Source organism: Paroedura picta, chromosome 1, assembly GCF_049243985.1.
Source record: "Paroedura picta isolate Pp20150507F chromosome 1, Ppicta_v3.0, whole genome shotgun sequence".
In the NCBI taxonomy this organism is placed as follows: domain Eukaryota; kingdom Metazoa; phylum Chordata; class Lepidosauria; order Squamata; family Gekkonidae; genus Paroedura; species Paroedura picta.
The window spans coordinates 127,801,780-127,828,419 of record NC_135369.1 but is presented as its reverse complement, the minus strand read 5'-3'; the positions used below and the strand labels follow the sequence as shown (position 1 = coordinate 127,828,419).

The window sequence follows — 26,640 nt, the reverse complement described above, 5'->3', positions numbered from 1 at the left end:
ATGCAGCAATATTCAGAGCAGAAACTAACCAGCATTGTCATTTTATAAAATGCAGGCATTCTCTTTGGAATAATGATTACCATGTTAATGTATGTTCCAGGCCTCTTAGAGGTTAGAAGCCTTGTCATTTTACTTTTAGGGAACTGCAAATCTAGTTTAGGACAGACCTACTTGATCCATATCAGTCTGGCTTCCGTCCTGGCCACGGGGTGGAGACAGTGTTGGATGATCTCTGTCGCCATCTGGATAGAGGCAGGTCAGCTGTATTGGTTCTTCTGGACCTATCGGTGGCCTTTGACATCATGGATCATGACTTGCTGGTCCACTGCCTCGCTGGCACAGGGGTAGCGGGCACAGCCTTGTGCTGGATACGCTCCTTTCTCCAGACCTGGATCCAGAGGGTAGCAGTGGGGGAGAAGTTCTCGTGCCCTTCTTGTGCCCACAGGGCATGGTTCTCTCACCTACATTGTTTAACATCTTCATGTGCCCTCTGTCACAGCTGGTGCAGAGTTATAGACTGGGTTGCCATCAGTACACTAATGACACCCAGCTCTATCTCCTTATGGACGGCCGCCCGGACTCCCCCCCGGAACCATTTGCCAGATGTTTGGAAGTAGTGTCTGAATGGTTCGAGCAGAGTCGCCTGAAACTCAACCCCTCCAAGATGGAAAGTAGGGGTCAGGAAGTAGGGGGCAGGATCAGGAAGCGCGCTTACCCACCTTGGCAGGACTGCAACTTGCCATCGCGCCCCAAGCCAGGAATTTGGGGGTGACCATTGATGCCTCATTGACTACTCAGGTACAGGTCAAAAGAGTAGCAGGCCAGGCATTTTTCCATCTTCGCCAGGCCCAGCTACTAGCACCCTACCTGTCCCCCGAAAACTTGGCCACAGTGATCCATGTGATGGTCACCTCCAGAATAGATTACTGTAACTCGCTCTACGCAGGCCTACCCTTGTCCTTAATCTGGAAACTTCAGCTAGTGCAGAATGCAGCTGCTAGGGTCCTCACTGGGACACCTTGGAGGGCCCATATCCAGCCTGTGCTGAGGCAGCTGCACTGGTTGCCCTTTGCTGCCCGGATTCAGTTCAAGGTGTTGGTTTTAACCTTCAAGGCTATACACGGGTTGGGCCCCATATACCTGCAGGACCGGCTACCACCATATGTTCCCCGCAGGGCCTTACGTTCTGCGGGGGGAAACCCCAGTCCCAGGGAAGCATGCTTAGCCTCGACCAGGATCAGGGCCTTTTCGAACCCATTGGGGAGTGGCGGGATACAAATTGAACAAACAAACAAACAAACAAATAAATAGAAACACCTTAGGAAGATATTGTGCCCAGTAAAAACAGTAAATACCAAATAAAATACAGTTAGCTTGTGATGTTGACTGCAGGTTTACCAACTGGGCCTTTTTTGAATATCCCCCCTCTTGCAGGGTTTCAGATAGAGGCTTTTATTTATTTGTCATTACTGTTATTATAATGGGGGAATTGGGAGAGCCTGCTTCTTTTTAATTAAGGGAAGAAAGGGAAAAAGGAGAATCCGGGTAATTATTGACCTGTCAGCTTGACATCTGTAGCTGGCAAAATTTTGGAACAAATAATCAAACACCTTGAGCAGCTGGAACTGAGAGCTGTGATTTCTAAGACTCAGCATGGGTTTTGCAAGAACGAGTCATGTCAGACCAACCTTATCTCATTTTTTGAGAAAGTGACTACCTTGCTGGATCAGGGGAATGCCGTGGACATAGTTTATCTGGATTTCAGTAAAGCTTCCACATAATATTCTTGTTGACAAGTTGGTAACATGCAGTGTGGATCCTAATTCTGTCAGGTGGATCAATAACTGGTTGACAAATTGTACCCAGACGGTACTTGTTAATGGTTCAGCATCTTCTTGGAAAAGAGTGACAAGTGGAGTACCCCAAGGATCTGTCCTGGGGCCTGTGTTGTTCAACATATTTATAAATGATTTGGATGAGGGATTAGAGGGGATACTTATTAAATTTGCAGTTGATACTAAACTGGAAGGGGTAGCAAACACAACTGAAGACAGCAATAGAATACAGGATGATCTTGATAGGCTCAAGAAGTAGGCTAAAAAGAATAAAATGAAGTTCAGTAGGGACAAATGTAAAGTTCTGCATTTAGGTAGGAAAAACCAAATACACCAATATAAGATGGGGGAGACTTGTCTTGAAAAGGATCTAGGAGTCTTAGTAGACCATACATTGCACATGAGTCAGCAGTGTGACTCAGTGGCTAAAAAGGTGAATGGGATTTTGGGCTGTATCAAATGGAGTATCGTGTCCAGATCACGGGAGGCGATGGTACCGCTTTACTCTGCTCTGGTTCGGCCTCACTTGGAATACTGTGTTCAGTTTTGGGCACCCCAGTTGAAGAGAAATGTTGACAAACTGAAACGTGTCCAGAGAAGGCAACAAAGATGGTGAGGGGTTTGGAGACCAAGACATATGAAGAAAGGCTGGGGGAGCTTGGTCTGTTTAGCCTAGAGAGGAGACAATTGAGAAGGGATCTGATAACCATCTTCAAATACTTAAAAGAGTGCCATATGGAGGATGGAGCAGAATTGTTGTCTCTTGCCCCAGAGGAACAGACCAGAACGAATTGGGATGAAATTAATTCAAAAGAAATTCCATCTAAACATCTGGAAGAAGTTCCTGACAGTTAGAGTGGTTTCTCAGTGGAACAGGATTCCTTGGGAGGTGGTGGGTTTTTGGAAATTTTTAAACAGAGGCTAGATAGCCATCTGACGGAGACGCTGATTCTGTGAAGGCAAAGGGGTAGCAGGTTACAGTAGATGAGTGATAGGGCTGTGAGTGTCCTGTATAGTGCAGGGTGTTGGACTAGATGATCCATGAGGTCCCTTCCAACTCTATTATTCTACGACGATTCTGTGGTTCTATGATTCTAATCAGTTGTTCCTTGTTCATAGTATACTTCATGACTGTATGACTTGAATCATTTTGGATAGGAAGATAAATTCTTTCACAGCTGCCAAGTCCCTGGTGGGGTTCTCCTGTTGTCAGCCACAGTCCCCTCACTACCAATCAGCTGGCTGGCAGGTGCACTTACTGACAATGGTGGGAACCCTAGCCTGGCATGGCAGCAACATCACCAGCAGTGTCACTTCTGGCACACACTGGAACTAATGTCATTACTCTGCTGGCAGTCATTTTAAATCAAACAATACTCTCCTACAAAATTGATATGAGTAAAAACTGAATGACTGGACATGCCCAAAGCGTACATTTAAGGGACATATTTATAAGTTGAAATGTCAGCAATTAGACACTTTACTAAGGAGTTGGCTAATCTTGTTCAGTATATTTGTGCGTATATAAGGCTCAACCTAAGATCCATGGAGAGAGTAGCTATAAACTTTAAGGCTACCACCTATGTTTTTACAATCAGAAGGGGAATAAATAATACAGCAGAAAGTGGAATTTCTGGCAATTCCTATTCTTTTCTTCCTCATTTCCCCTTAGATTTTCAGCCAGTAGCTGATAGGTAGGTATGATGAAAAGGAGGCTGTCCTGTCCTTAAAGGGGAAAACAGACACTCGAACTTGTGAGAGTGCTGCTCCAACATCCAATCACCATACAGAAGAGGGATGGAATGTTGGAGGGAAGCAAATAAGGAGTTTTAATTCAGGTCTGCCTCAAGAAGAAAGTGGTGAAAGCTCAATCAGGTCCAGAAGGTGATATGACAGAGTGGCTTAGCTCAATTTCTGCAATACCTGAACTGAATACCCGATTCTTAGGCCTGTCTGTCTGTGATAGTAAGCAAACGTTGTACCATTTAGTCTGACTCTTGTGAAAGGGCACTCACATTTTTCCCCACTTTTGATCCTGCTGATTTCTGATGAATCTGAACATGGATCTTGCAACAGATCTGAAACATTCCTTTTTTCTGACTCAAAACTGCTCTCAGTCAGATGCTATCTTTTGCACTTGAATTGTTCCAATTGTCAGTCTCTCTCTTTTATACTTGATCATGGGGGGGGGGGGAGCCACATACCAGCACCTGTAGGTGCCTTTTAGCTAGAGTGTGTGTGTGGGGAGAAGCGGGTGCTGTTGGAAGCTCCAGATGGCATTGTTTGACCTGTTAATTGGTCTGTTAATTAGTTTATGGCAGGAGCAGGGCTTCAATTCCTGGTTTTCCCTTTTGCACTTCTGTGCTTCTATAAATTTAAGAGGATGCTTAACAGTTAACACTTTCTTTAAAAATGATTTTAAGTGGTGGGAGGGAAACACTTTCAAAAGTCTTTAGTGATGTTTTCTCTTACTCCCCCCCATGTATCCTCCTCACTTTAAGAAACAGATTGCCAAGTAACCCATTTCTCTCTCCCCCTCCCACTATGAAGCATGTGTGCGTTGATCTTCAACTCTTCCTTGTATGAGTGCTTCTTGCATTACTTAAAGAGAACTTGTACCTTTTAGGCAACACCGGAAAGAAAAGTGTTTGCTGCTGCCAGGAGCCAACCAATCAGCAGAGACCATGGCACAATGTCTGTGCGGGAGTTGTGGGTGGGGAAAGTAAGATTGAAATAGGCAAATGCATCTGCACCTCAAAGACAATGCCATGGACCCTCATTTCCACCTTGAAGTGGAGAAAATACACTCTTGGGTATGCTGACAATTAAGTAGTGTGACTGCAGAGTCATACTGCAAGTGTGCAGATGGGAGGAAAAAACCAACCAGAAGCAAAGTGGAAATTGGAGTCAAGTGTGAATGGCTTCCCCCCCCCCCCACACACACACACACAGAACCCAACCAGCTTTAAAAGCCCAGTGCAGATAAGTCCCTGGGTTGGGTGGAATCCTGTGTGAGAGGATCCAACATGGTCAATAAAACCTATTTATGCATGAAAATATTACAAAAAACTGCTCTCTGGAGCCCTAACTAGTTTAAATTAATGTGCCTCAGCCAGGTTTCCCCTTTGTCTGCCTGAAGACCTGTGTTCCTTATCTGTACTTTGAAACTAACTAGTAAATATATGAATCTGAAGTTGTTGATATACAATTCCTGCTTCAGAGATCTCTATTTTCTCACCATAAAACTTACCTCACAGGAACAAACTCTAAGGCTATACACTTTGCTTCTTAAAATCACTAGATAACACCTGAGGGGAAGGTTATTGTTTAAATCAATCCTAACTCTCCCAAAATCATAGGTGGCTGTGTGAATCCCTTTAGTTGTTGGAAATGGCTTGTCACACTAGTTGCCGATGGCCAGATTATGACTTCTAAGACAGTGGTCCCCAACCACTGGGCTGCGGAATGGTGCCGGACTGCGAAGGACTCAGTACGGGGCCGCGGCTCCCTCTCCCCGCCCCCCTTCAGTGAGAAACTTCCCAGGCTGTAAGCAAATCGGCCGCCAAAGCGGCCGATTAGCTTGCAGCCCGGCAAGCTTCTGTCTGCGGGAGGGGGGGAGAGGGAAGTGTGGCCGCCAGCGCAAACACGCATGCACAACAGGTCCGTGTATGCGTGTTTGCGCCATGCACGGCCGCATATGTGCTTTTGCAGCTGCGCATGGCGCAAACGTGCATGTACGGGACTGCCGCACAGGCACGGCGCCCCAATCGCCCTCCCCCACACTGGTCCACAACCTGAAAAAGGTTGCGGACCACTGTTCTAAGAAATGCTAGTGGTACTGGATTGTCAAATTAGACTGGGAGAAAATATGACAATTTTGTTCCTTATGTTACCACTTTCTCTAAAGTGAAATTTTGGATCTGGTATTCTAAAACTATTGCTTTCTTTCTCCAGTAGATCTGGGAAATTATCTATAATGTCTTTGGTGAAATCAGGTAGCCAGTTGCAAAATCTTTAAGAAAGAAAGCAGTTGATATTTAGTTGTCGGGTGCTAATTTTGGAAACAGTATGCTATGTTCTCAACCTCTATGTGAATTTATGTTATCTCCATTTGTGTGTGTGCGTGTGCTACCACTCAGAGACAATACAGAACATGCAAAAGAAAATGCATATTCACACAATGCATAATATACTTCTCTATGGGATTGTGATAAGAGGAGACTAGACATAATAGCAAAATGAAATATGCCTGAGAATGCCAGATACTGGGACACAAATATCTGAGTACAGATGTTATCACCTAACTCTGCTTTCAGAATTTGTGGAGCATCTAGTTGGTTGTTGTTAGAAACTAGGTGTTATTAGGAACAAGGTGTTGTACAAAATGAACTTTAAAATAAATCCAAAAGGATCTCCTGTTAAATCCAGTTGTTGCTAAATTTTGGTTTTTTGTTATTTTTAGGTGGAATTCTGCAGTTCTTAATAAAAAACAATAAGTGTAAAGTGGATGTATGCGGATGTTGTAGTCGGATCTCATGCAGCAAAAATTCTATTAATTTTGTACCAGTGTTCATTCTTTTTAACACAATATTTAAAACATTGTGACAATTTACTTGAAACTAGCATAAATGAGCATTGATGTACAATATCATCAATATGTATTCTCATTTGGCTCAACATGGCCAAATGGCCAACATGGCCAAATCTGTGGATATTTAAATCTAGAGTCTAAAGTCATGAACAGACAAGGCATATCTTTCTACAAACCTGAAAACAAAAAAACTCCAGGTTTTCATAGGAAAAAAAAATATTGCTACTTTTGTTATTTGTTAAGGTCAGATATTTGAATGGTAGATGGTGTTCTGCAATTTGTGATCTATTCAACTTCTTGGAAATTGCAGATTGATCTTCACAGTATTCTTATTGTTCCAAGCCTCACTGTCTTAGAACAAGTCTGGTGATACTGTGATATCAGAGTGTTATGTTCCAGGTGTTTATCTGTTTGTAATTGGTAGTTCAAAATAATCTTTGTTTCAGCATTCTTGTTTCCGTGATTTTCCAGCAGATGGTAAACCAGATTGGTGAAAATCTATCATGACATTCTTTATAGTCAGTTTGAGTAATTGCAATGCAGATATGAGCCCTTCCATTTATGTGGCTTCCTTTGGAGCCACTTCCAGGTATTTTCACTATCAACGTTGTTCTCTGTGTCTTTCAAATATCTTCCATGCCAGTGCTTTTCTTTTCAGTTGTTAAAGTGAGCTTTGATTGCAATCTTTTTGAAATCTTCTTTGGTTTCTATAACCTTACATAAAAATGCCTTGTACATTTCAAATAGAAGCTTCTCTTTGTTTTCCTTGGTTGTGGTCATTCAGTGCCCGTTTTTCTTATTCAACTGCTTGTTTAACCTTAGGAGACCTCATCCATGTAATTTGATTTGAAAATAAAGAAAAGATGATCAACATTACATCTAAAATGTTGTAAGTGATTATTATTTGTGAGTTATTATTGCGACAATTCACAATAATAACTCACAAATAATAATCACTACATTTTAGATGTAATGTTGATCAACTGGCAGAATATGTTCTGAAATTTGAGATCTAGTCAAATTCATGGGAATTGCAGATGTATCTCTGCAGGATTCTCGGTGTCCCAAGCAATGCTGTCTTCTTGAACTGAGCTGGTGTTATTTGTTCAATGTCCAGAATGCCCATTAAATGTCTTGAGACTTTTAGGCACTAACAACTGGCATGATGGTGACTTTCTTCTCTCAGAGATGCTCTGACTCTGTTCATGTCTTGTTATTTTGTGATATTCTCCTGTTGTTGTTGTTATGAACCCTTCAAAATTATAGAAGAATGAACACCCTCAGTGGTCCCTGCTTGCCTTCATGTGTTGGCTTCTATCAGTAAAAGGCAGGACTATGATCACCTTTGAAGAAAAACTCATTACGGCCTTTCAGGAAACTTGCTGTCACTTGCATGACTAATCCAAGCCTGGCTGCTTGCTGCTGGCTCAGCCCCCAGTCAGTCAATGAAATTCAGCATTGTAAATAGGGTTGGGCTGTTTGGCGTCCAAAGTGGCCACTTACACCTGAAGCATCCAGGGCCGCATCATGGGGGGAGGTGAGACATGGGTGTCAATGTGCCGGTCGGCGCACACACGCAGACGTGCCTGCATGTGTGCATCGACCAGCGCATCAACACCCATGCCTCCCCTCTCCCCCGCCATGCGGTTCTGGCTGCTTCAGGCCTGAGTGGTCGCTTCGGACACCGAAATGCCCAACCCTCATGTTTAAAGTTTCAGACTAGGACTTCAGTGACCCAGTTTTAATACCCAGTCCCCTGTGGAAGCACACTTTATGACATTGGTCCAGTCACACACTCCCAGCTAACCTATCTTATGGGGTTGTTGTTGGAATAAAATGGAGGGCAGAAGAATGATGTAAGTTGCTGTGTGGGGAGAAAGGTGGCATATAAATGAAGAAAATAAAATAATATGGATGAAGATGTTGTTGTTGTTAGGTGCGAAGTCGTGTCCAACCCATCGTGACCCCATGGACAATGATCCTCCAGGCCTTCCTGTCCTCTACCATTCCCCGGAGTCCATTTAAGTTTGCACCTACTGCTTCAGTTACTCCATCCAGCCACCTCATTTTCTGTCGTCCCCTCCTTCTTTTTCCCTCAATCGCTCCCAGCATTAGTCTCCTCTCCAGGGAGTCCTTCCTTCCCATGTGGTGGCCAAAGTATTTCAGTTTCATCTTCAGGATCTGGCCTTCTAAGGAGCAGTCAGGGCTGATCTCCTCTAGGATTGACCAGTTTGTTCGCTTTACAGTCAAAGGGACTCGCAAGAGTCTTCTCCAGCACCAGAATTCAAAAGCCTCAATTCTTTGACGCTCGGCCTTCCTTATGGTCCAACTTTCGCAGCCATACAGTACAACTGAGAATACCATAGCCTTGACTAAACTCACTTTAGTCCCCATATGCAGTGATCTTGGAGCCCAGGAAAATGAAATCTGTCACTATCTCAATTTCTTCCCCATCTATTTGCCAGGAATTGAGAGGGCCGGATGTCATTATCTTTGTTTTCTTGATGTTGAGTTTCAAGCCAACTTTTGCACTCTCCTCCTTCACCCGCATCACCAGGCTCTTTAGTTCCTCTTCACTTTCTGCCATTAGAGTGGTATCATCTGCATATCTGAGCTTGTTGATATTTCTCCCTGCAATCTTGATCCCAATTTGTGACTCCTCTAATCCCGCCTTTCTCATGATGTGCTCCGCATACAAGTTCAATAGGCAAGGCTACAGTATACAGCCTTACCGAATTCCTTTCTGAATTTTGAACCAAGCAGTGATTCCATGTTCAGTTCTCACTGTTGCTTCTTGACCTGCATATAAGTTTCTCAAGAGACAAATAAGATGCTCTGGTATTCCCATCTCTTTAAGAACTTGCCACAATTTGTTGTGCTCCACACAATCAAAGGCTTTAGCATAGTCAATGAAGCAGAAGTAGATGTTTTTCTGGAACTCCCTTGCTTTCTCCATGATCCAGCGTATGTTGGCAATTAGATCTCTAGTTCCGCTGCCTCTTCGAAATCCTGGCTGCACTTCTGGAAGTTCTCAGTCCAGATATTGCTGGAGCCTAGCTTGTAAAATTATGAGCATAACTTTGCTAGCATGAGAAATGAGTGCAATGATGCAGTAGTTTGAACATTCTTTGGCATTGCCTTTCTTTGGCTAAAGATGGGGGTATATAAAAGGTTGAATGGTCGGTCTGTGGGTTGGAGAAAGAGAAGTAAGAAAAGTTTATAATATGGAGGCTGCCAGGAGAAGACAAAGAGGCAGTAGTCTGTGGAGGACATACAGGTCCACCGCAAGTCCTTGTAGGTTCCCTGTGACAAAACTGGTTCTGGCCCAGTCTGGCCACGAGACCGGTGCAGTGTTTTCACAGGAAGACACTCCCAGGGGAAGGAAGCAAGAAATCCTGAAGATGGAGAGGCAGATCAAGTTATGCTGGTTGGTAGGCGGGGATGGAATGAGGAAGTCATTGTGCCCTCTAGTGGGCATTCACTATTAATGTGGTAGAGATTAAATGTATGTGTACTTGGGCCCTCTCCAAGGTATGCAGCCCCCCCAAAAAAACATCAAGCTCTGTAGTGAGGATAATTGTAGTAGCGTGCTGGACTTTTGAGGTTTAGGATATACTGGAAACTTCTCATTTAGCCCTAGACTTCAGCAATCTCAAATAATTGATAATCTAAGATTTTTAAAAATTATTTATTCCCTCCTGTGTTTTCCCATAAACTTCCAGTTTTTCCTTCCAATCCCAAATATAATGACTCAGGGCCTGTTAGGGCAGGAAAACCGAGTTCTTGCATTGTGAGGTTGCTCACAAAAGTTCTTGCATTGTGAGGGGCTCACCAGGTATGCAGAAATAATATGATTTGACATGTTTTAAAAGTGGCTTTACAGGTACTGAGTGTTCTCTTGTAGGCTTAGGGAAGTCAAACATCAAAGGGAAGATAAAATCCAAATTCAGGAGTATGGAGAAACTGGCCTGCTCAGAGATTATTATTTATTAAAGGTTGATCAGGGAGAAAAATCTCAAATCACTAACCTCCATCTCAGATTCATCCCAGTTCTACAACTTTTATCAGCGTTGTAACTATTTTTAAGGTAGTGGTTGTATTTGATCCATAAAGTGTGGTAGGGTCATGAAGTCAATGTCAAAACCTTTTTCTTCAAGTGCTGAGTAAGTGTGGAAGGGAGGATATTTAGCTGGAATGTGTAGAATTTCACTTGATGTTCATTTCAGCAAGGAAGTTTCGACTTTCTATCCTAAGTGCCTCATATCAATTGAACTTGAAAATCAGAGCTCAAGACTGTGACCCAGAGAGTTGCTTCAGGAGTACAAAAGAGCCTGTACATTCCCAGTGGGGTTTTCTTTTTCATTGTGGGGTGTGTGTGTGCATGTGTGCGTTTTTGTGTAGGGGGATTAATACTGGTATCTCACTCTGCTTTTCAAACGGCTTTTGAAATCTCTCTGCGATTCCAACATATTCCATCATGAAAAAGTCAAAAGGTCCACTGATCCACACAGAGCTAACTGCATAGTTTTCTGTATTGACAATGACTAGAGTGCTTAAAATATGAGCTTAATTCTCCCACCATGTTGATCAGAATATACATTTAATAAAATGGAGACAAAGCTTTCACACTTAACACCCATTAAATTTTACCTAGTTTTAAAAGAGACATGTAAAACAACTGGGAGTTATAAATAAAATACTCTTTTAAAAGAATTTTAGAAATAGTATTTTTCTTTCCTGTTTTCTTCCATATATATAACTCTGTCTGTAAAAGGAGCAATATTCCAAGCTCATGGTGGAAGAGTAGCAGTATAAATCTACTTCTTTATTAGAGAGGGATGAGCAGCCTACCTTTAAATTTCAACCTAATTGGTATAGAGACAGGCTTCTCCAAGTGTAAAGTCTGTGTTTTGTTTAATTTGATTGCCTGCTTCTGCCTGCTGCTTTTGACTTATGGCCTATTTCTCTCTCTCTCTTTCTCTCTCTCTCTCTCTGTCTCTTTTCTCCCTTGCAAACAGAAAGCTGACCTTGCAGTTGCACCATTGGCTATAACGTATGTTCGAGAGACGGTCATCGACTTTTCGAAGCCCTTTATGACTCTCGGAATAAGTATTTTGTACCGCAAGCCCAATGGTACAAACCCGGGCGTCTTCTCCTTCCTGAATCCTCTATCCCCTGATATCTGGATGTATATTCTGCTGGCTTACTTGGGTGTCAGTTGTGTGCTCTTTGTCATAGCCAGGTAACATGTCAACCTTTTGTGATTTTTTGGCAATTGTTGCATTTTTACTTGAAGAATAATTGTCAAAAGTCACAAATTCTTTCTTAACTTCTTTTTCTTGTTTTCTGATCTGTGACAAGTAGAGGGGGAAAAACAGTATTGCAAAGAGCTTTCATATTGCATTCCCCCCACACTTAGCCATGCTGCAAAGCTTCAAACATGTAGGCTATGTCACATGAGCATTCAACAAAGTGGGTATGTGCATTTTATAACAGTAAACTGGAGGATTTAAGCTGGGCATCTGAGTTTGATATCTTCCCCAACCTTTTGTATGTGGTTTAAAAAGAAAAAAGAAAAGGCTTAATGGTCCTCAGATGTTTTGGATTAGCAATAAAAAGTAAGTATTCAAATTATGCACACAGAAAGGAAAGGTACATAAAATCATTCCTCCTGTAGGACAGTCTTACTTCATTGAGAACTTCAAAAGCTGTAGATCAGAAAAATGCACCAAATAACAGACAATGAAACCAAGATTAACTGTGTTTCTATGGTCTGAGCAGTTACAAAATCATAGATTTTTTAAAGAGTTCACTGTTGTTTCCCAGTTCTCTTTCTAATTCCTCTTTTGGCATTCTTTTTTTTTTTCTTTTGTGAAAAATCTTTTCATCCTAGTTATTCCTGGAGGACTGTGGCGAGAAATGTTACTTTTTAAACAAAGCCAGATATCTAAACAAATGGCTTTTCTGGGAAGAATTAAAGGATAATGCATGAGCTGTTTCTATAGTTAGTTTGCACTTCACCAAGGGACAGGCACCCAGTCCAGAGAATATGTTTACGTACCAAGTCACTAGCACTTCACTACAGCTCCCATTTGAATAAGGCTTGTTTATGACACGTCACATGTGTATTTGCCTCTAATTTGAAGTGATCAAGGAAACATTCCACCACATGCAGGATGTCTCTCTGTGCTTAAAAGCAGTGAATCTGCTTTAATTCAATTGACCTTGGTATTTCAGTACTCTGCATGTACAAATTAACCAAAAGCCCACCATTATTAGTGCAATACAATGAAAGCTTTATGATTAAATCATTGAGGACAGGTTGCTGATATATTAGGTCTTCCCACAAATCCTTCAACAAATGCTCACTCTCTTCAGTTCTTCATTATTTCCTTGATGTGTTTATTGGCTACTTATGGTATAGAACCAATATTAACTCTATTAATTTATATGACTAATATTTAGTCATGCAGACTTTGACAATTTTAGCATTAAATAAGGAAGGCTTATTATGACCGTGGTATGAGGATCCTTATTGTATAGTGCATAACGAAATAGAAGTGATAACAAAGTTGCCAGAGAAATGGGCATATGAAGTGATACTGCCCTGCTTATCTATTAAAAAATCTTTGGGCTTATAAAATCATAGGTGGAAGGCACCTCCATGGTCATCTAGTCCACCCCACTGCACAATGCAGGATCACACAACTACCTGCCCACCCACAGTGACCCCAATTTAATGCCCAAGTGCTCTTTCCACCAAAAATCTCCAGAATCCAGCCTGGCCTGGAGGTTTGGTCAATCTATGCATTTGTATTTTCCTGTTTTCTTAGGTTTACTTTTAAAGACATTTTTACCAGCTATTCTGTTTGTTTGTTTTGGGGCACAGAATTGCTCTTCCTTATTTGACCTATATTATCTCTCTATTCATAGTGAAGTTGATCATAGTTTACTTTTCTGATGTCTGCTAAAATTTATGCCAGAATTTCATAATATTTCATGGATACGACTTTTTCCTTTGTGTAAGAGATGTTCTTATTTATATTGCAAATGTCAGATTGTGACCCATTCATAATTATACATATATATGTATAGGCATCAAGAGATGACAGAAAACATCAGGTTTTAACAGTTATTTGATGATGACTATTAAGTACTGGATAAATGAGCAAGAGGTTTTAGAGTCACCACAATCACAAATTAATTGAGTAGGCATAGTTCAAAATGAGGAAAAATATACAGATACCTAATTTGTTAAATTATAGCAAAAATTGGTAGGGATATACTTAGTGTTTGCAAAGGAAAGAAGTGAACAGTGTAAATGAGATATGGCTTCATTATACTTTTTTTAGTACTACTTAATCCGAGTTACATTGGGGTGGATTCAGCCATCCTCCAAGAACTCTCTCCAGCCTAAGGAGATTTCCTTCAACTTAAGTGCAGCCCTTTCTTCAGTGTAAGAGCCACACTTAAGTTGAAGGTAGGCTCCTTAGATTGTATTTATATTTCAATAAATAAACATAAATGAATTAACTTTGTTCAGTGGAGTGGCAGGATAGGGGTAAGATCCACCCTAGTGCACAGAAATTGAAGGATTAACTGGGCAACAGAATTGTATATTTAAAGTCCACATGATGCACACTAGAACACTAGCTATCAGGGCTTTACATTGGGTGTGTCTATCCAGGAAACAAAAACTCAAAAGGAGAAAATTGCTGAAAACATCAGCCAGTCTTGTGTATGTTATAAGAAAATTATATATTTAGGAATTCAAAAGAGATTAAAAATTATACACATGATACAGTTCTAGTTGTTTCACATCTAAAACAATATAGCAGTGCTAGAGAAAGTGCTGAAATGGCTGCTAAGATAAACAGGAAGAAGAGCACCTTTTTTGGAAGTAAGGGAGAATATAAAAATGCAAGAGATAAAAAGCAGTCTTGTTAAAAGCAATATTAACATGTATAAAAAGAAGAAAAATGCAGTACTAACTAATGATTGAATACTGAGACCTGTTCAGATAATTTCTCCCCTTACCCTCCCCTCCCAGATTTTTTTCTTGGGGCAAGAATCAAAGTGGCCTTGCAAAGTGGGGACCCAAAAGTATGTTTTTGTTTGTTTGTGAGATAGCTCTCACCTTGAAAGATAAAATAGGCAGACTGGATTTCATTTAAATAGGCCAAGGCTATCTTATGGTTAATGGAACGCTCCTATACTGTTACCAACCTTTATGTGGGACCTGGAGAGCACCTGGAACTGCAGGTGACATCCAGATCTCCAAGATCAGCCCACTTAGAGAAAATGGATGTTTCTGAGGATGGATTTTATGAAAGTACCCAGCTTGCTGGGGGGGTAAAACGGTAATGATTGGAGAAGGGAATGGCAAACCACCCCATATTGAGTCTGCCAAAAAAATGCTAGAGGGCCTCACCCCAAGTGTCAGACATGACCCAGTGCTTGCACATGGGATACATTTATCTTTAAGCCTACTTTAAACATGGGCCAGGAGATGGTGGAAGGCTCCCCCACAAAATGGCTCTGATAACAGGAGGATGGGAACCAGCAGAAGGAACCACCTCTCCTATGCTGCCAGCTCTTACTGTGGGAGGCTGGGAGCTGGCAGAAAAAATCCCATGCCACCAACTCTTGCCTTGGGAGGCTAGGAGCTGATGGCAATACCCCACTCCTGTAGCTCTCACTGTGCAGGGCTGGGAGCCAGTGGCAGGCCCTCCTAGCAGTTCTGGTGTGGGCAGCTGTGGCTCCTTGCACTCCTTGCCCTGTGGGGAGGCAGGGAAGAAGTGCAGATGCTGGCCTTCTGTGGATGGTTGCAGCGTGGGTACCCACTGCGGAGGGTTGCAATAACCTTTATCCTACATGGAAGTGGGGAAGTCAGTCAGAAGGGTGTGTGCTGCCTGCCTGCCATGGAGGCTTGTGGTGACCTCACCCTGCATGGAGAGGGGGAGGCCAGGTAGAAGGGAAGGTGGCAGTATTCTTCAACCCGCAAGGTGGCAGGGAAGCCAGCCAGAAGAGAGGGTAGTGACAGGGGAGGCTGCCAGGACGCATGGCTGGGAAGAGCCTCTGATTGGCCCTTAGTAGGGGAGGGCCCCCTCCCAGTTAGTGGCAATCAGAGGCTCCCTAACAGTTCATCAGCTCCTCAGATTGGCCCTCAGGGGAGGATCTTCCCCTCAAGGCCAGTCAGAGGGCTGTCAAGTCGTCAGAAGCACCCCTCTCATACATACATACATACATACATGCACGCACACATACATACATACACACATGCATATGCACATGCACATATACATACACATACACATATACACAGAGAGAGAGAAAGAGAGAGAGTGAGATGATGATGGTGATTATGATGATACCCTGTTAAGATTCCCTCTTCAAAAACCTTGTCTTCCTTACACTCCACCCCAAGTCTCCAAGAATGTCTGAACCTGGAGTTGGCAATCCTCCTCTCACAAGTCATTTTGATACTATGACAGCGTGATGAGTGTTTCAGAGAAGTGAGGGTATGACAGCAAAACTTTATTTATTTGTTTGTTTATTATTTTTTATTATATATGTTCAGAGTAAATTCTCGGGACAAAACATAGCTTGAAGAATCCCATTGCGTTACATGTCATAGTTTCAGTTTGGTAGCTGTGTTGGTCTAGCACAGAGAACAACATTAAATATAGACAAGAATTCGAGGAAGTGTGCTTTTGACTGTCCAAACTCCCTTCATCACATATTTGACAAAAGGAGCTTTGACTCTCATAAGCTCATAGCCTGGAAAGCTTATTGATCTTTAAGGTGCAAAGTGTGACTTAACCTTGTTACATTTTGCTTTTGTTTTGTTTTGAACCAGACATTGTAAGCTGCATTTTGTGCATTGAAAGCTTCTTTAAGTTTATCATATAATGCAGGAGTATTTTGAAGGCATGGAATAATAATGGTTTAGAAGTTGTGTCACGCATTATCTCTGTGTTGGGAAATATTCACCCTTACTGTCCTATGTAACCAATTCTTGTGCAGTTTTAAACAAGTTGATGATACTAATATTATAAAGTGGTATGTTGATGAATTCACCTTCCTGATTATGTTTTCTTGCAGAGGAAACATGTTTTATGAGCATTTAGGTACTTCCTCCCACATTCTTTCTAATTCTTGAAATGTTCATCTTTCCTCCCTCACTTAGCATTTTGTAATGGATGCTATCTGTAACTGACACCAGATTTTAAATGGCCATTTTGAACTTTCTCAGCTCTAAATTATTTGCTGTGTTGTGGCAGATATTAAAACTTTATTCGGATCTGAAACTATTATGAAAACAAAATCATATCAGTATACAACATTAAACTACATTTTAAAATCTCATAAACTCAGATATAGCTATCCTTAGAATTTTAGCCAAACAATAATTTAAATATAATATTTAATACATATGAAGAAGCACTCTAGTGCACTAACTATGCAGTGGATGATTCTGCTGGATTTAGTTAGTTTGTATACATTCACACAAGCAGTTCTGTATCACAAAGACAGAGATTTGTCCACTTCCAAACTGATTGTTTGTCTTTAGTTCCACAGAATAAGATGTTTTTGTGTTGTAGTCATGGAGTGTTGTACATGTGTAAAATTGCCAGTGGATCAGATTCAGTGTCCATAAGAAAACAACAATGTGTTTTGAAATATTTTGTGATACACATGTTTCAACGTTTGTTTTGCATTTAGTGGTTTTCATTGTGCTGCTTTTATTTATCAAACGTGTACCTTTATTAGAAATTTTAATAATGAGTCATAGTTTTAACAAGGTTTTAAAACCATCAAAATATTTTCAAACATTAACAGCAGGAAACAACTGTATAATAGGTACAGTTATATTAGTAGCTCTTTGATGTGTGTGTTGTGTGTTTGGTCTTGTGGCATAGGTTCTCTTCCTTTAATAAAAGGAATACTTAGAAAGCATGCCAGTATATATTCAGTCGAATATAGTAAGACCCAAAGCAGTGGTTACCAAGTTTTTTGGTATGGGGCTCATGACTTTTTGAGACCCAAGAGTGCAGCAACACAGGACACAAACAGTGCATGTTTGACAATGCATTTATTCAATTGTGAGTGGAGTTCATGGGAGTGGAGTTCATTTTCCCTTTCACTTCCTTCCTTTTCCCTCAGGAGTCTCCTAAACCTTTGTCCCTGGGAGTCAGTAGATTCTCATGAGCAGCTTAAGAGACAAAGAGGTAGAACATCTTCTTGGCATGCAGAAAAGTCCCAGGGTCAATCCTTTGCAGCTTCAGTTAAAAATATCAAGTAGTAGATGATGTGAAAGGCCTCTACTTGAGAATCTGCAGAGCTTCTAGTGGTCAGAATATTGTTCTTGATGGAACAGTGCCTTCAGTATAAGGCATCTTAATGTGAGGGCATCTACAGTGGGATGGAAAAATCAGTGGTAATCATAATCCCCTCTTCTGAAGTCTTTGGACTGTGTGGTTGAGCCTATACCAGTTGGTATAGGCTATATTCATAGTGAACTGGATTCCTATGAATAATTGGTGTTGTAGAGTGGAAGAAGACAGTCTTCCAGTTCTACATGGAAGAAAATCAAGAACCAATTTTGGGTTTCAAAACCACTGACACAGATTAGATTTATTCCATGTGACATCTTGCATTTAATTTGCTCAAAACCAAATTCCATACTTAGGTGGCAATTGTGGGTAGTTACCCATTCATAAGTTCTACCAAAATTCATGTACTTATTTCTGGGTAATCATGCAAATCACCAGTCTTTTAAAAATGCATTCATAATCTTTGAAAGCAAACTTTGTCAGATTAATTTATTTAAATTTTACCATTTTATGTCTTCCCTACATTGGTATCAAATATTTCTGCGTAAACACATTCACTCCTGGAACATCATTTCCAGTCCACATTTCGGTAACATTTCTGCAGCTTTTCCAGTGACCCCTGTGTAGCAGACTTTCAGGTGTGCCATGACCATATCCAGAGAGGCATAACCCTCCCAACACTAGTCCTCCTCCATCCCCTGTAAGCACCTGCAAAGGGCACTCCCCAGTATGTTGCCACTGAAGGAAAGAGTGATGGCCAGTGGGAGGAAGAAGAGCTCACACTTTCTCAGCAGGGAGAAGTGGAGGGAGAGCAGGAGGACCTCTAAGAAAGGCACCCTGCACTCAGGTATCCATGGCTAGTGGGACACCATGGGAGATCACTCTCCAAGAGGTCATTTACATGGGGACACCAACAGTGCCATCCAAAAGGGCTACATAGGGGGCCACGGAAGCAGTCACTCAAGTAGTCAGTGAGATCATTGCTATGAATGTTCAACCCTTCTCCTTCATGGAGGATATAAATTTTCACTAGCTAGTAACTGGTTCCCTGGTAACTCATACCTAATGGAGAAACATAACCCAATAAAGCCTGTGGATTGCATCCTTGGTGCTTGAGTGGAAGGATGGTTTTCTCAGCCATCTGTGGCTATTCCTGGTGGGCCTGGTCTGATACGGCTGGGGTGCCCAGCCTTGGGTTTACTTGGGGAGCCCCTGTCCTGTTGGATATTTGCCTTTCTATCATACTATGTCTCACTAATCACTTTAAGCGGAATTTCTGATTTTACTTGTCTGGAGAGACTGGGTGCTCACCAAGCATTCATGGTGTAACTACTTCACCCAACACTCAACACCCAACCACAACCTCATAGCATAACACCCACATCATGAACATGTTAAATGAAAAAAATCTGATTTCCACTGATCTGGTGGGGATGTTGTAAAATGCCCCAAGCCCACTTGGATGGAGAGGTGGTATAAAAATCAAGTTATAAATAAAATAAATACATTAAAAATAAACTTTGGGGAGCCCTTATCAAAATTCTGGGAAAGTCTGCCTTTTTGTCCTTCAAAACCTGCCTTTGGAGAGTTGGGGGGCTGTGAGCATAGAAGGGATGCTTGCCTTGTTTCCAATGTCTGGCTGGGGTGGGAAAGTCTGCCCAGGTGAAGCTTCTCTATGAGTTTGATGTCACTGGCTTCCAGATCCATTCCATGGACTTCTGTACGTGCAACTGTCTTTTTCAGAAATGGCACTGGAGAAACCTTGGGAGTGGTCTGGAATCCCAGAGGTGTAATCTACCACCAAATTAGAGAGATTAGAGAGGGATAGATGGCATGGTGAGGGTCCTCTGTGTAGCATGTAGGGGGTGTATTCTATTCATCTTCAAACCTGTGTTTGACATTTCTCACAAAAGTACTTTCCTGGCTTTACCTTATTCCTGTTAGGTTTGCAGTGCAACACTATCACTGGTTCTGCTGGGCACACTGTACTGTTTTTTCTGGGTTTGCAAAAATGCCTTTCTACTGATAGATACTCTACTTTGAACCTAGTCCATTGGAAACAACTGGGGCTGGGATACCTTTGTGAACTTCCTAAATTGTGCCTGATATTTCCTCAGATTTTTTTTTTTTTTTTTGCTGGAGGCACCCCATAAAATGAACGCTCACCAAACAGAGAGGGCAGGTAAAAGAGAAGCCCTGTGAATTTGGTGTCTATAGCACACTGGGGGGGGAGGTTGCTCTACCACAGTGGTCCCCAACCTTTATTAGGCTGGGGACTGGCAGGGCATCGGGCCGCGCCCGCGGGGACCGCACCCGCGCGGGCCACGCCCACGTGTCGGGCCACGCCCGCGAGCCGTGCCCGCTGATCGGGCCGCACCCGCGAGCCGCGCCCGTGGATCGGGCCGCGCGGGCACAGCCTGCACGGGTGCGGCCGGCCCTGATTCCCTCTCCCCGCCCTCCCGCAGTGAGAAGCTTCCCGGGCCGCAAGCTTGCGGCCTGGGAAGTTTTTTACTGCGGGGGGGGCGGGGAGAGGGAGCCGCAGCCCGGCGCCATGGCTTTTGCGGCCCGGCGCCGGGCCGCGGCCCGCAGGTTGGGGACCACTGCTCTACCACATCACAACATAAATTTTGTCTAGCACAAAAATGTTTGTGATGGTCTGTTTCATAAACCGTGCATGCCATGAAGTGAACCAAGCCATGTTTTCCTGTTTTGTACCCATCCTAGTTTTAACTCTTTTGGATTAAAAGTAATGTACTTTTGAAGTACATTACTTCGGCAGGATTAGACATAGTTTAAGTCATGATACTATACTATACTATACTATACTATACTATACTATACTATACTATACTATACTATACTATACTATACTATACTAGCCTGACTACCAAAAAAAATGGAAACTCAGATTTATGCTTTTATTGTCTATGTTTATTGAATAATTAAGAAAATATCCTTGTTGCTTTACTCAAATTCTAGAAACAGTTAAGCTAAGTAAAATTATATGTGGAGATTTTTGCTTCTTTTCCATATTGTCATTTATCGCAACAAAGCAAATTACCTTAGAGAAACTTTATCATTTCTAAAGTTCCTTACTAATAAAAAAGTTATCAGAACAATATAACTTTAGTAATCCAACTGATTCACAAAAAGGATTCCCTCCTCAATCATGTTTTCACTTGAATAAGGCATACAACCTGCATTTCTTGCCACTTCTATGTTGTCTGGGAACAATGATTACTTCCTTAAGCTCCTCAGTGCTGCTCATGATGAGGCCTTAAATCATTTAATCTACTTTTGACCAAAGGAAGGTCACTGCAAAGTGAGAGATCTGCTCTTTCTCTTTGATCATTTTTCTACTAGGTGAAAAAGGGATTTGGCATGCTTGACATTTTTTGTTCGTCTGTATACAAGTCAACAGGGCCCTGACATTATTCCTTGACCCCTGCTGGCACACCACAACACTGAAGAGTGTTTAGGGAAGGGAGCTCTTGTTGTTGGCAATTTCCCCATAGCCAGAAGGTTACATATTTAGGGAACTGCTTGCCTTTTAGGTAATAAAATATGAAACTTTAGTATTTGTCCTGAATAAGCAATGCAAATGCTGGCTTGCCTTCAGGGAGGTTAAAATATCTAGATATAAAAAACAAAATGTTTCTCTGAAATAAGCAGTTTTAACATTCTTGCAATTACATGTCAGGAATCACCTGGCCAACAGTCATCCAGGAGGATTATATGTTAGAATGCAATGATAAGGTGCTTACATGATTTCCTAGAAGGGGATCTCAGTTACAAAAACCCTTAGGTAGCGAATAAACAAAGTAGATTGCTTCATTAAAATCAAGGAAACTTATTAGGCCGACTGCTTTGTCTTAAAAGATTCAAATAAATAATTATAGTTATTACCGGAAATGTTCTTTTATGAATTATGATGGGGAATTGATAATATTTAAAGTGACAAGAGTAAGAGGCTGGTCACTGCAGGAACTGAGGCAGATTAATATTGAATGCAAACAGATTTTATTTAAAAAGAAATCATAAACAATTTAACACACACTAGCAGTCAGAGTGTAATAAAGATTATAGCATCTAAGATAGAGGCATTTGGGGACAAGAAAAGCATACAACATGTCCAACAGGATGACACAGCTGACCAGCAGGGTCCAAGGATGGGTCCAAGGATCCAGAGAGGGAACAGTGAAGTGGGTATTGATGGGCTCAGATGATGGCTATGGATGGCCATTAATGGCTCTGAATAAAAGAATCCATTGGCCCATTATGCATGGGCCATGCTGGCGTTGGCAGAGCTTTGGGGAAAATCCCCGATAATGCTAGCTGCTGCCGCCAGAGCAGGCACGTCCTGGCCCAGGGCTACGGAAGTAAGCAAACGCAGGAACTTCGGCAGCTTCCTGGGTATGCTGGGGGCCGGCAGGGCCTGAGGCAGGCCAGTGCTTTGCATAATTGCCAGCGCCGGGTCTTTTGGCCCGCCGAGCTCCAACCTGCGGTGTCCCTTCAGGGACACTGCATGCCCTTTCGGGCTCCGTGAAGCCGCAGAGCTGGCAGGGGTGATCCCCTGCCCTGCCAGTGCATGTGGAGGGGGCCTGCCCCCCACTCCCTCCTGGCCCCTCCCCACCTCCACCCCCCGCAACTTCGCTTACCTTGACTGGCAGCGATCCAACTTTCCTGGCCCCAGCGTAAGGCGCGCGCAGCTACATCGGGGAAGCCCAGCATACACAAGGAACAGCGGGGTATCGTGCCCCACTGCAACGGCATTGCAGCAGCACGGGGTAGCTGCCGCTGTGCATAAAAGGTCATTGAGGCACAATGGGAAGGTTTCAGGGACTTCTGGAGATTAGTTTTTGGGGTGGGGAAAATGATTTCCTCTGGCAGATTGGCCAAAGTGATTTACATGTTTGAAGACAGAGCTTGGGCAGGACATTTAGATTCCAGTAACCACTTGAACAGCAATACAGTGGAGTGTGGGAGAAAGGAATGGAGGATGTGTTGTAGGTTGCAGCTGCCATGTTGGATCAGTGGCTTGGGTTATGCCTAAAAGGAAATGGGGTCTGGACAAGCTTGTGCTTTGGCTGACCAGGGAACATGGTGTCTGGCTTAGCAGAAGCCTAGACTGATGAGGAATGCCACTGGTTGTGGAGTACTGTGTGCCAGTTCAGCGATGAGGGGTTCCATCATATGTAACATAGTGCCTGGTTTTTGTTAGTCCAACATGCCATTTGTTCCCATTGTTAGTCATGTCTAGCTACAATGTTTGTGTTTGTAGAACACTTTAATATGCTTTGTTGTAAAACATGAAAGTACACAGTATACATTTTCTCCACCAAAATGGAATCCCAGAATGCATTTGCAGGGTCTCCCCTCCAGTGTGTTTTGTCTTCCACTTTGAATTATACAGATGTTGGTCATTCAGTCTCAGATTAGTACCTGCAGATGATTTTCATTGTAAGCTATCTTATTTTGTAAGCCAGTTTCCAAAAATGTAAAAGTAAAGAACTGGGAAATTATGGGTTTCTTGTCAAGCTGTTCTTAATGGACAATCACCTCTAAAAACGTGTGCTAATTAGAAAAGAGGAAGAATTATATCAGCAACGAGTGTCAGAACTCTTCTTATGCCTGATGGATAAAGAATAAATTCATAAAAATATACAAATAATCTTAGAACGCATCTAAGTCAGGGGAAAAATACACATTCAATGTTAACTTAATTCTTGCTTTAAGAGTATTGGTGGGCTGAGTTTAGTTGGAATTGAACTCTTCCAATTGACAAACAAACATCTCAAAATCCAGCTTTCAATAAAGTCAGTAAACAGAATACTATTGTAGTAGGAAAATAAAATATCAGGTTTCAATCACATCATACTTTCATGAACCTGGCCATTAAAATTTAGTCCAAACTATGAAAGCAGATGCTTTGGAAATTGATCAGATATGTACTCCAGTGACACTCCTAGAAAGGCAGTTTCATAGGTATTATTATTCCTAGACTCTGTCCTCTTTTAAATCATACACTTATTTTAAAATCATATATTCAATATAGTATTTTTAATTGAGAATGTTGTAACATTTGTACACTTCCATTTTGCATTATGCATTTATATTAGTTGATTATTTTAATCAACATAAATCCTATTTAAGCCTGTCACCCATCAATTGAAGTCCCATCTCTACTTGCCAATGATTGCATTAGCTTAATCTTCAGAAAATTTCTCAGTCGTGATTGGCTCCATTTGTGTTGTTAAATGCATACAAAGAGTGGTAGTGACTGCACCATGCAGGTTATTGTAGTTGAATAGTCAGCAATGCCCAATCCCCTCACCCCAGATACTACATAGCAGTCACACATTACCTTCTCCATGTATAAAACCTGCTTCTTGTGGAAGATTCTGGCATAATACAGATGTTAAGCTTCATGCCTTTACACGCACAAAAAAAAATGCTTGTTTTTCAATGAAAAAAATAATGGAAAAGTTTATTTTGTAAAACCTTTCACAAATAAACCAACAGTAGGGCAATCTCTTTTTGGACTGTGAGGTGGTGCAGAGGCTAGGTGGGCCAGTGTTTCCATGAAGGTGAGGAGAGGGAGGAGAAGCAGGGAGTCTGAGTGGTGGGGAGGCCTCTGGCGGCTGAGGTGGAGGTCATGCAGCTCCGAGGGGCAGGGCTCCAGGTCTCCATGGGATGTTGTACAGACCAGGACACCAGCGCAGGCCCAGGTGCTGCCCTCCAAGCTGTAGGAGGCTGTGACCCTCCTGAGAGAAGAAGTATGAAGTGGGGAGTAGGTTTGTGTGTGTGTATGTCTGGGGGGAGGGACTGGGAAGTAAGTCGGGAGGAAAAGGAAAAAAGAGAGAGGGAAGCAGGAAGTGAAGAGGGAAGGGGTTTGAGTGTATTTGTTTGTTTGTTTGTGTGTGTGTGCATGTGTGTGTGTGAGAGAGAGACAGACAGACAGACAGACAGACAGACAGACAGAGAAGGAGGAAACAGTAAATCCCAAAGCACCTCCAAAACCCACCCCACCCCAACCCACAGAAACCAAAAGAATAGTTTGGAAGAAGTTTTAGGAAAAGAAGGGGGAAAAATATCAGAATCCCTCAGTCAAGCCATTGATGTCCTACAAGCTGCCAGAGTAAGCTTTCAAGATATTTGCAGAAGGCAATGGGAGCAATTAGCTCACTTGCAGATGTGGAGAAGGCTATTCTACGTACTTTGTTATAGTGAGAGACTCACCCTACTTCCAATGGTGAGGAGCTCAGTAATGGTCCCAGTGTGGAGCTGCACAGGAAGATGGAAGATGAAAACAGAATTACACTTACCTATAAGTGTTTTTCATCAACAACTGTGCAGATACACATTGCTGTCCTGCTGTCAGCTATTGCAGGGTCTGTTTTGGCTTATTATTATTATTATTATTATTATTATTATTATTATTATTATTATTATTATTATTATTATTATTGAGGGTTTATGGTGGCTTAGCAAAAACTGAGGGAAAAGGTGATCCATGTTGGATCTTATGACAAAGTTGGCAGGAAAACCTGTATATGCGATAGTTCCATAAGTGGTAGGGTGCCTCCATTTTGACAATTTTAAGCTAGCAATGAAATCTGTAGCTGGTTTCTGCAACCACAGACCCCATACATGTCTACACAGAAGATGTCAATGAAAACAGTTACAGGTAAGTGCAGCCTTTTTTCCTCTCAAGGAAGAAATCTTTGCCTCATCAATATTATGCTAGTCTTGTATGTGTTATTGGGGTCACAGCCTTGTGAGCTACAAGGATAAAGGTAAAGGTAAAGGTATCCCCTGTGCAAGCACCGAATCATGTCTGACCCTTGGGGTGACGCCCTCTAGCGTTTTCATGGCAGACTCAATACGGGGTGGTTTGCCAGTGCCTTCCCCAGTCATTACCGTTTACCCCCCAGCAAGCTGGGTACTCATTTTACCGACCTCAGAAGGATGGAAGGCTGAGTCAACCTTGAGCCGGCTGCTGGGATTGAACTCCCAGCCTTATGGGCAAAGCTTTCAGACGGCTGCCTTACCACTCTGCGCCACAAGAGGCTCTACAAGGATAGCTCATTCCATTTTCTCATGGTCAAACCGCTCATTATATGTCCATTATGGCATTCTGTTTCAACCTTAGCAACAGCAATGGTGGCAACCTCATTCATCAGTATGCCACACTGAGCATATGTAATTGTAATTGTAAAAAGCAATATGTTGCCAAAAGCACATTTTAATAGATTGCATCCTGTCAAATAGAAAGTACTTGACAATCTCCATTATCTTCCTTTATTGCCTCAAACAATGGGCAAAACATAAGAGAGGCAATGCTGTTACCAACCAAGTTGCAGTTATAAAAGGGAAAACAAAATTGTCACAGAATTCCGCTAAAATTGCAGAGAATATAGTTGTAATAGTTTTAATCCTTCAGGGATCCTCGGGTGGGGGGGCATTGACAGGGTCTTTCCCACATATAAAAAAGCTAGATTTCAAAAAGGTAACCAATCAGAAGCTAAAAGACTCAGCCCATGACTTGAGTTGCAAGGCTCTAGCTAGCAGCTGACAAAAGGAAATTAATTTGGTGGCTTTTACCACAGAGTTTTTACAAAATGCTACAATGTATGAGTGTAGCACTGGACCTCATCTCCCCCGCCCCCATTTACTTCCTGCTGGCAGCCTAGGCAGTATTGGGCAACAGTACTCTTGGATGCTTTGGGCAGATCCTGCGTTGAGCCTAGATGGCCTGTATGGCCCCTTCCAACTCTATGATTCTATGATTCTAACAAGGTTGCCAAATCAAGGTTGGGAAATAACAGGAGATTTGCATGAGTAGAGTCTGAGGAGGGTGCAATTTGGGGGGGGGGGG

General features: G+C 42.2%; 1 protein-coding gene across 8 annotated transcripts in view; it reads left to right on the top strand.

Annotated features, from left to right (window-relative positions):
* Positions 1-26,640, top strand: part of GRIK2 (glutamate ionotropic receptor kainate type subunit 2) — a 624,521-nt gene that overhangs the window by 409,034 nt on the left and 188,847 nt on the right. For 6 of the 8 annotated variants that reach the window (XM_077303360.1, XM_077303345.1, XM_077303379.1 and 3 more), the window contains one exon: positions 11,445-11,668. The exons of the other annotated variants lie outside the window; for them this stretch is intronic. In XM_077303360.1, the coding sequence (XP_077159475.1) occupies positions 11,445-11,668 (224 nt within the window). The remainder of the gene's footprint in view (positions 1-11,444; positions 11,669-26,640) is intronic. 8 annotated transcript variants of the gene reach the window in all.